Source organism: Eucalyptus grandis, chromosome 5 (genome assembly GCF_016545825.1).
Source record: "Eucalyptus grandis isolate ANBG69807.140 chromosome 5, ASM1654582v1, whole genome shotgun sequence".
NCBI classification, from domain to species: domain Eukaryota; kingdom Viridiplantae; phylum Streptophyta; class Magnoliopsida; order Myrtales; family Myrtaceae; genus Eucalyptus; species Eucalyptus grandis.
Window position 1 is genome coordinate 9,943,364 of NC_052616.1, and position 10,600 is coordinate 9,953,963.

The 10,600-nt window shown below is 39.0% G+C and overlaps 1 protein-coding gene across 1 annotated transcript; it reads left to right on the forward strand.

The window, feature by feature from the left end:
- Window positions 1-508: 508 nt before the first annotated feature.
- Window positions 509-3,478, forward strand: LOC120285909 (GDSL esterase/lipase At4g10955-like). Its single transcript, XM_010057575.3, has 2 exons — window positions 509-612; window positions 2,228-3,478. Exons 1-2 carry the CDS (start codon window positions 548-550, stop codon window positions 3,195-3,197), a joined length of 1,035 nt encoding a protein of 344 aa, XP_010055877.2. The 5' UTR covers window positions 509-547; the 3' UTR covers window positions 3,198-3,478.
- The last annotated feature ends 7,122 nt before the right edge of the window (window positions 3,479-10,600 follow it).

Genomic DNA, 10,600 nt, shown 5'->3' on the forward strand with positions numbered 1-10,600 from the left:
CTTGGGGATGGCAAGGATCTTTTATATAATCAAATTTCCATTTTTTTCCTTTGGTGTTTTTTGGGATCCTCATTGCATAATAATCTGCTCGATCTTTTCGGGATAAGTGGAAGTCGATAGGATGTAGACTAAGGCATAATCCGGAGAGGGAAGATTATTCCGAATCATTTGGGCCCAGAAGATTATTCCGAATCATTTGGGCCCAGCTCAACTCCCTCCCACGAACCTCTTTTGTAGGTCCACTTTTACTAACTATTGAAGAAGAAAAAAGAAGGTCCTCGATGCATAATAGTTTGGATGAACTTAAAACGTCACGAGGCAGCTTCAGAAAATAGTTGTATGTGTTGAAAAAGATACACGGGTCGATCCTTCTTGTAGCACATAGATTTAATTACGTTGAAGGGAACCGAGTATGAATATGGATGCGCAGTTATGAACGCAACACTAGCCATTGTCATTTACTAACTGCCATATGGAATGGTTTGATTCTGAGCAGCTTTTGCTTTCAGGGTTACAAAGGAGAAGTCTTAATTGAACTTGTGGTATCATGATGGCCACCAAGGATCAAATTTTTCACCTTTCGGGGCCCTCGGGCCTTACTGGCATTAACTGGTAAGACCTTCAGATTCTCTCTTTCCTTGTTAAGGGTGTATAACCAAATCAGTTCTATTCGGAAATCAGATTGGATCACCTGAAAATGGGTCCAAGAATCGATTCGCGTTGGAACCAGTCCGAGAACTAGTTTCAAGTGAATGCCCACTCAGAAACTAGACTGGACAGCCTTATTTTGGAACCGGTTTTATAAGCAAAAACACCAAAACCCTAATTTCTTTAAAACTAATTCTAATCTTAGTACTCCTTCATCATTTGTCATTCCTCTTTCCCTAAATTTTTATGGATGAGAGTTTTATAATTTATGCTTTATGTTAGGTGTTTCAACTTTTTATTGTTTATAATTATATGTGACTATGTATCTATCTTATGAATTGTTGTTTTTGGCGGATTAGGATTTCTATTATTCATCTTTTATTTTAAATCATTCATTACTCATGGTCTCATATATTTTGCTGTAAAAAATGAACCAAAAAAAGGAACAAAAAAATAAAATAGGTTCTCGGGTAGACAGAACATATCAGAAAAACGAGATAGAACCGGTTCCAAGCAAATGGAGTAGGTTTTAGGGTCCAAAAACTAAGAACTAGTTATAATAGGGTAGGTTCTAGGTTCTGGCTCCGACTCTAAAACCTACCCACCTTGAAACCGATCATCCCTATTTGTCATTGAACAAAAGGCCCAAGTCATGCCTTTCAAGTTTCCGCTGTGTCCTTATCGAAATTCCCAGAGAGTTTCCTTCACCTTTTTGTCTTAATTATTTGGCGATAGCTAGTTACTATGTGATACTGGACTTTTTGAACGTGCAAAACTAAGCATTGTCCTAGCTGTTCAACTTTGCCATAACTTAACATGGACTAGCGGTGTTATATAGCTAGAGAAAAATAAAAACCTGACTAAGAAGGTGCATCTATGGTGTGATTTCCATCTACTTCTGTAGTTAATTTGTGTTCTTAACGGCCGAACTCCCTAATGTGCCACGGGCGCTTGTCTCCTCTTGCAATTCATTTAAGCTAGGGGGCGCATATCTCCGTTGACTTCATCCTAGTGTTTTGCTCGATACTAAACCGAAAAGGATGAGTTTTTGCTAGAATATGACCCTTTAATATGCCATAGACTGTTATCGCCAGTGCTGACTTGCCCGCAAGATGCGCCGCATATCGTAACTTCATCCTCCACGGTTGCCGTGTGATATAATACTCTATTTGGACACATCCAGTTCGTAGTTTTTGGACAGAAACAGCAACGTGTGGAGTGCCAACTTTTCATTCCGCACCGACCTAAGACGGCATGAGAAGCTTTTCGAAAAAGGGTTTAAAGTATAATGGGTCTGAAAATAACAGTTTATAATTATTTTTTAAAAAAGTTCCATAACAATTTATAATTATTTGTGATTGGATTTTTGTTAGTCCAGAATAGACTGTTATTCTCATAATATATTGAAAACTGTCATATAATCATTTCTTTTCGAAAATATGGCATTTTAAACTTCTCTTGAATCCGATGTTTCCTTTTCTTCTTGATGATATATGAGTATTTAGCTTAGTCTAGCTACGGAGTTTCTCTTCAGAAAACATGCCGAGGAAACTAACATTTCTTTGGACTTCTAACATAGGAAAAATGCAGATCATGTGAGGAAGGTTGTTGCTTCTTTGGTTCAAGGTGCCTATGTCTTAGAGCAGGACCGCCAGGGGAAACGTGAAGGTTCCCAGGCTCTTGCGCCTCCTTGGTGGGAAACTTTCGGTTTTCAGTTGAAGCGCATACTCGTAGAGAAGGCTGACTCTTCTATCTTCGGTGCCATCTTCGAGTATAAGCCTCCGCCATCCTCATGCAACCACTCAGCAGATGGACCGCGCTTCGTGGTCGCCTTCCGAGGCACCCTGATCGAGGACGAATCATTCGTTCAAGATATTAAGATGGATTTGCAGTTTTTCCGGAATGAGCTTCACTCCTCGTCTCGCTGCGAGACTGCCATGCAGGCAGTAGAAAACTTGGTTGCAACCGCCGGCGATTCTAGGGTCTGGTTAGCTGGCCACTCCCTGGGGTCGGCCATTGCTCTGCTAGCTGGAAAGAACATGGCCAAAAAGGGATCGAAACTCGAGTCTTTCCTCTTCAATCCGCCTTATGTATCTGCCCCGATCGAGAGTATCAAGAGCCAGAAATTGAAGCAGGCTATCCAGGTAGGCATCTGCGTGGCCACTTTTGTGGGGGCGTTAGCTAATAGGTCTGTGGAAGAGCTGAATCCATCCGCCGATTCTTTTGCGGCTTTGTCCCGTTGGGTTCCTCGGCTGTTTGTCAATGAGGTCGATTATGTCAGTTCGGGATACATTAGCTATTTTGAGCGCCAAGCCGGGATGCAAAACATGGGAGCAAGAGCTATCCAGAGGGTTGTTAGTCAGCATACTTTGGGATCGCTGTTCCTGAGCGAGAACGGAACGCAGGCAGAGCCTTTGCACCTCATCCCGTCGGCAGATCTAACAATCAATCTAAACCCGCCGAATGAGTTCGTGAATGCGCATGCTATTTGCGAATGGTGGAACCCGGACCTGAAGCTGCAGTCCAAAGTTTACAAGTACGACAATTAGTATCGGTGGTGTTGTTGGACTACTATGACCCGTCGTTTATGCATTCGTATCCGATGGCGTGATTGAACTTCCCCAAGCCGTTGGATAGACAGTTGTGTTGCTCTCCCTGTGCCGTACTGCTTGTGTGCTGATTTCTTCTTTACTGCATTTCATGTTGTTTGAAAGTTGCAGATGGGTTTTTCAGTTTGTGGTCTGTGTGCGAGAGTGAGTCAGTCCTCTTTGTCATTTTTCACTTCGGAGATTGAAGCAATGTTGTCTACCTTTTGTTGTGGTTGGGAGTACACAAAGCCTTCGACCCCTTCACGGAATTGTCATGATGCACGCTAAAACCACCATTGTTTTAAAACAGCATAAGTTGGATCCAGTTTAAAATTGCCAGAAAGGTCGGGTAACAACCGTGGGTGCCTTTCTCACCAAATGAAAATGTTCCTTTTCTTCAACCTTTTTCCAAGTGATTAACAACTCTTACAGGAAATAGATTTGTCAAAACAGCACAAATCTCAAAGTACAAGCATCTAATGGTGTCGGTATAAGAATTCAGGAGCTTTTGCAACTGATTTGAGTTTTTTGTTTCTTTTCATCTTATTCAATATTTGCCACTTTTGAAATGCCGAGAGAGTTTATGGAAATGGAAGAAGAAGAAGAAAAAGGATTTGATAGTTCTTCCTATCGGTGCTGAAGTTTCATCGTCACTTTTCCTCCGCGATTTTGAAAAACAAAACTTAATAGAATTTATAAAGCTGTGCAAAAATATGTCACATTCCATGTGCCGGTTTTTATACATTGTAAAACAATTTATCTTAATCATTTTCCATTGAGGAAAAGCAATATTATGAAAGTCAAAATATCGTGAAGAGTGAGCTATAAATATCACATGAGGCATTTACTTTTTAGTTTTTAGCTTTTTTTTTTTTTAAAAAAAAAATTAGGAATTCTCATTGGAATCTTTATTAATTCAAAACACTTGAAATTTTTAATAATTTTGAAATAATATAAATTTTTAAAAAAAAATCAAAGTGAAAGTTATACGTAAAACTCTCTCTCTCTCTCTCTCTCTCTCTCTCCTCTATTTATAGGGAAAATTCCCAAAAAAAAGAGCTAGAAATGCTCTTATTTTCTCAAATAAACATCGAAATGGATCTTATTTCAAACAAGTGAAATAGTAATGATTATTTTAAATAAGAGCCTAAAGTGGTAATAATTATTTCAAATAAGAGCTTGACCTCACTAGTCACCAGTTGCCTAATATTCCAACTGGTCAAGGGCATTTTTATCCAAATATTCTTTTTTTTTTCTTTTCCGGCATGTGTTGACAGCCGCTAGCAAGGGCTGGTGAGGGTGGCCACACCCGAGGTGAGGCCATCCCTCGTCGGCCATTAGTGAGGTGAACTTTGCCTCGGCCATGGGCTAGGCCTTCCTCATCTAGCCCTCTTTGTGCATCGCCACCCGAGAAGAAAGAAGAAAAACCACAAAAAGGAAAAAAAAATTCAAAAAGGTAAATGATGAAAATGTCTTTGATCGCTGAAGAGTTAAGTCTTCATTTGAAATAGACATACATACTTCATTACCTTATTTGAAACAAAATTCACTTTAAGCCTTTATTTTGAGAAAATGATGGAATTCCGGGCTATTATTTGAAACAAAGTCTACTTTAAGCTCTCATTTAAAAAAAATGAGGAAACATTGGGAACTTTTTTGGAATTTTCCCTATATATCTTTTGGCTCAACCATAAGTTGTAAATGTGAAAATGGCCTTTTTTTTTTTTTTTTTTTTTTTTTTCATTTTAGCCCTTCTTTTTGGGAGAGGAAATTCATTTCGCTCAAACCATCTTCTTCGGCAGGACCTTCCTCCTTCCTCTCTTCCGCTGCCATTTCCACTTGGAGCGATCATCCGATGCAATTTTAGTTTCAAAGAAGGGTCTGATCTCACCAAATGATAGATGGCATTTCCGTCATTTACTCTCTTTTTTGTTTTCTTTCCTTTTTCTTGCTTTTTCTATTTTTTCCATAAAAATATATATTTAAAAAAAAAGAAAAATAAAGTTGAAACTAAAAAAAAAAAAAAAAAAAAAAAGGCAGGAGGGCTAGCTTGCCTGCTTATGGCCATTGCCCCATCGTTGACGACCCCACCGACCATGGATGCCACCCCATGACGATAAGGTGGTGGCCACATGCAGGAGAGCCAACCCACTCGCCTGTTTTTATTTATTTATTTATTTATTGTTTGTGTTTTATTTAAGTTTTAACTTTATTTTTCTTTTTTGATTTTTTTATGGAAAGACAAAAAAAGAAAAAAGAGTAAATGATGGAAATGTCTGCGATCATTTGGTAAGCTCAAGTCCCTTTTGAGATTGACATGGCACTTCAAAGTTCTTATTTGAAATAAGTTCTACTTTATATTCTTATTTCAAAGAAAGATGGTAGTTCATGCTCTTATTTAAAATAGGTTCACTGTAGGTCTTTATTGAAAAAACGATGATACTCTAAGCTTTTATTTGGAATTTTTCCTATAAATATAAAATATAAAATAAAAGAATGTGAGCCTCGATAATGGAAGTTTTGGCCGATGATACTTAGGAATAGAACTTCCTTCTGTGATTTCTCCGAGGAAATTTCAACTTAAGGGAACAAGAATTTATTTCCTATTTTCACATGCCAAATCCCATCGAAACTTTTCTAGTTTATTTGTAAACTCAAACTCAAGACATAATTTAAACAATTAGGTAAAAAATAATTGCAATTGCATGTGCTCATCTTAAATACACAAATCAGAATATAACTAATCATTAATGACCTAATCAAATCTAGAAAAAGTATTGCAAAGCCTATTATTCTAAGTGAATGAAGGACATTTTTGCCTGGGGTACTCAAGTTGTTTTGCTCTCTTGAGCCTCCAATGAGGCGAGAAGAGAAATGGGGGCAAAATTGGCAGTGCGTTGTTCCATTCAGAGTCTAGCGAAAATGCCTTAAACTAAGGCTCCGGCCGACGACTCGCCGGAAGGAGACGTGTCAAACGACGGCGTTTTCCTGGATCCCAGTAGAATATTCATGCAAAGGAACACTTGCGTTGGACTCGACCAAGACGTGACAAAGACCCAAGCGCGTCGCGACGAGTAAATATGAGAAAATGTGGACTGTATTTAACACAGCAGGTACGATAAGTAAAAAATCACCCAGGAATCGACAGGTGACAATCGAGGCCACCCAAATTTCGGGTTCCTCTCTCCATGTCTGCAACCCCATGCCCAATCTTTCCCCTCTCTCTAAAACTTTCGCTCATTCCCAACTCATCACTAGCTTTGCTCTCTCTAGTCTGACGAACCACGTCACCGCCACCGCCTCTGATCCATCTCTGACGGCAACTTCCCGAGGTATTCGACCTCCGGGGACTCCGGAATTGTGATCACTGTGTCGGACTTATCGTACACGACGTCGAACCTGTCGTCCTTGCCGACGACGCGCAAGTACTGATCGATATTGGTGCATTGCTGGGGTCGAGCTGGCTTTCGGCTTATAAACCAACCGCAGCAGCTCCCGAATTGATTGCGAGATTCAGGAGTGCTTCTTCACTGTCGTCAAGGTCGCCGATTGCAGCTGCGGAAGAAGAGTGGGGGGAGGAATTGGGTGTGGGGTTACAGAGATGGAGGGCAGAGCGGGCGAGAGAGGGAGGAAGAGATGAAATTTTGGTGGGCGACATTGCCGCGTGTCGATTCTCGTATGGTTTGTTACATATCCTACTTGGCATATTAAATACAGCTAATATTTTTTTCAATGTGGCGTGTCAAAATCCCACCCGTGTCGCCCGGGGCCCATCACGCTAGAAGTCTCCCTCACGTGACGCTCTCGCCTCTCTCTTCCTTCTGTCCTCCTCTCTTCCTTATCCCTTTATTATTTTTCTTCTTCTCTCTATCCCCCCCCCTCCCCTCGCCTCTTCTTTTTTCTTTTTCCTTTATTTTTTTCTTCTTATTCCTTTTTACTCCAACACGGACGCCCCACCACCGCCGCCACTGCTGCCACCGTTCCACCGCTATCTCAATCCATCTTGCCGCCATTTCAGTCCTCCGTTGTCAAGATCGAGCTCGGCCTGTAAAATTGGGCCTTAGATTCTGGATTTAAGGTTGAGCGAGCCCTAAATCTGTGATTTAGAGGTCAGCTCGACCTTGACAATGAGGTAATTCTAAAGAACATATGAATAACAAATGATACGAACTTTTACCTTTGAATCGATGCAATATTGATATTTTTACCTATGCTATTCAATTATTTGACCTAACGAATTCATCCATATAGATTGTATACATGTAGAATAATGATAAATAAAAAGGAAGAGTAGCATTGGAGGACATGTGTTTGCGTGCCTGCTTAAGTGCGCATGTGCCTTCTTTAGGTCTTGTCTATGCATGTTTTCTAATGCTGACGTGCTTGGCGAATGTGGCAATTGTTGGGGGAATTTGATTGCTGATGTAGATAGAAAAGTAGTAGAGTTCGGCAATTACCCAATTCTCTTTTGGAATTTTAATTTGAATGTGTTAAAGTTGCGTGTATGAAAAGAAAATAAAAGAGAGTTCTAAAGATGAAGTATACATGAATAGTTGAGGTTATTATAAATAGTATGTAAATTGATCTCTATCCATAGACAACTAATCAACATATGTCTTGAAAATAAGTATTTTATTCTCAACCATCATCACTTTTCATATCAAGAATGACTTTTTTTCATAACTACTAAACTACCCACAACTTTCTTTTAGGGCGAAAAGTCATCTCTTTTTATCATCAAGAGTTATGCATTTTTATTTATTTATCAAGAGTCACATCTTCTCTTAATTAAGAGATACCTCTTTTATGATGACAATCTGTAGTGACAACAATAAGAAGCACGCTATGGTTGAATTTGAAAGTAAAAAGAAAAAAAGTCGGTATAAGCCAACGGAGAAATGGGCGTTACTTTTCATTGAAAAGACATGGTATGCTGGATTTGTTTTTGAATTTGGAGGTCATCACGCTTTGTTTATCTTCCCTTTTCATCGGGATCTCTGTCTACCTGCTTGGTCATCAATATATTACAAGGCACAAAAGACAAGACCAATGTTCAAAACCACATTTCTAATGTTTTTTTTTGGTCGAAACTCATTTCCAATGTCTAAAAATGGGATTATCTCGAGGACACGTGGTCATTGCTATACAAAATCCAGTTTGACCTGTGACCTAACAATCCGTCTGGTAAAAGAACGCAGATACGTCTTATAAAAAATCCGTATCAACTTAAGCCAAGTTAGAAAAACTCAAGCTTGATTGCGTTGGTCCACCTCTCATGAACCGCTTCCATCCGTTTAGTTAAATTCTAATCTATTGTCGCATTGCCGTGTGCATTGATTGTGAGATTGTTTGGAATGAATTGGATGTCATTACAAACAATCCCATGCTAGTTCTCTTAGTGTAATTTGAATTTTCTTCAAGAAGAATAATAGCTTGGGGGGATGGGAGGATCTTTTATATTACCAAATTTTCACTTTTTTTTCTTCCTCTATGTCTCTTTGGATCCTTGTTGCGTGATACTCTGCTCGATCTTTCTGGGATAAGTGGAAGTGGATAGGATGTAGATTAGGACATAATCTAAAGAGGGAAGATTTTTCCGAATCATCTGGGCCAGCTGAACTCCCTCCCGAACCCTTTTTGTAGGTACACTTTTAGTGGGTATTAAAGAAAAAAGAAGGTCCCCGATGCATAATAATTCGATGGAACTCAAAACTTCACAAGCCAACTTTAAATAGCTGCATTTGTTGATGAAAAAGATACGGGAGAATTATAAAAAAAGTCATTAACCTATTGCAATTGTGCTAATTCAGTCATAAACTTTTTTTTTAGTCAATTTAATCATAAACATTTTACAATTGTGCCAGTTTAATCTATCCGACCAAAATTAGCCAGCTAACGTGTGACGTAGACATTGGCTGTCCGGCGAAAGTTGACATGACAATTTTCAATATTTTTTTTTTTTCAAAATTTTAAATATTTTTTTAATTTTTGAATTTTTTTTTTTTCATTTTTTCACTTTCTCTTTCCTCTGGCCGGCCAGCGCCAACCAGAGGCGAGGGCCAGTGAGGCTAGCCTCACCGTTGCTAGGCAAGGCTTGGCCCCACCCAGCCTCGGGGAGGTTACCGTCGCTAGATCTAGCGAGGCTGGCCTTGCTGTCGTTGGGGCGGGCTTAGCCCCACCTAACCTCGAGGAGGTCGCCAGCCCTAGATCTAGCGAGGTGGACCCTCGCCTTGGCTGGGTGAGGCCCTACTAGCCAAAGCGAGGCTCGGCCTCGCTGATGGCCAACGAGGCTCCTCGCCAGATCTGGAGACGGCAGCCTCACCATTGGCCGGTGAGGTTGGCCTTGCCGGCTAGAGGAAAGAGAAAGTGAAAAAAGAAAAAAAAAAAGAATTTAAAAATTCAAAAATTATTTAAAATTATTTAAAAATTTAAAAATATTAAAAATATTTAATAATTGCCATGTCGGCTTTCGTTGGACGGCCAACGTCCCACGTCGAGTGTTGGCCGTCCAATTTTGACCGGATGGACTAATGGACGACATAATTGTAAAATGTTTAGGACTAAATTGGCTAAAAAAAAAAAAAAAAAAATTAGGTTTATGAATTTTTTTGTAATTCTCCCATAAAAATACACAGTTGATTCTTCTTGTAGTACATAGATTTAATTACAGTGAAGCGATGGATGCACAATTATGCACGTCATTTACTAACTGCCATATGGAATGGTTCGATTATGAGCGAAAAAAAAGTACTAAAAAGTTCTAAACCTATTGTATCGGTACCAAGTTAGTCAAAAATTTGTCAATTAAATTAATTCAGTCATACAATTTTTACATTAATATCAATTTAGTTAATCTGGTTAATTTTGGGCGACCGACGCTAACGTGGATGCGGGTCGGATGATGACGTGGCAAATTTTAAATATATATTAATTTTTATTAATTTTTTCTTTTTTTTTTTTTTTTTTTTTTTTTTTTTTTTTTTTTTTCTTCTCTCTTCTTCCTCCTTGAACTATACTCTCGATGACCAACAAGAAGGAAAAGGGAAAAAAAGAAAAAAAAAAAAGAAAAGGACAAAATTAATGAAAAATTGAAAAACAAATTATTAAATTTTGCCACATTATTGTTCAACCACCGGCTGATATCCATGTCAATGTGGCCAGCCAAAACTAGCTAGATGGATTGAATTTGTACCAATATGAAACGATTTAAGACTAAATTGGTATAATTGAAAAATTTTTGACTGAATTGGTACCAATATAATATGTTTAGAACTTTTTGATACTTTTCCTATTCTAAGTAGCTTTTGCTTTCAGGGTTACAAAGGAGAAGTCTTGATTGAACCTGTGAGATCATGGCCTTCAAG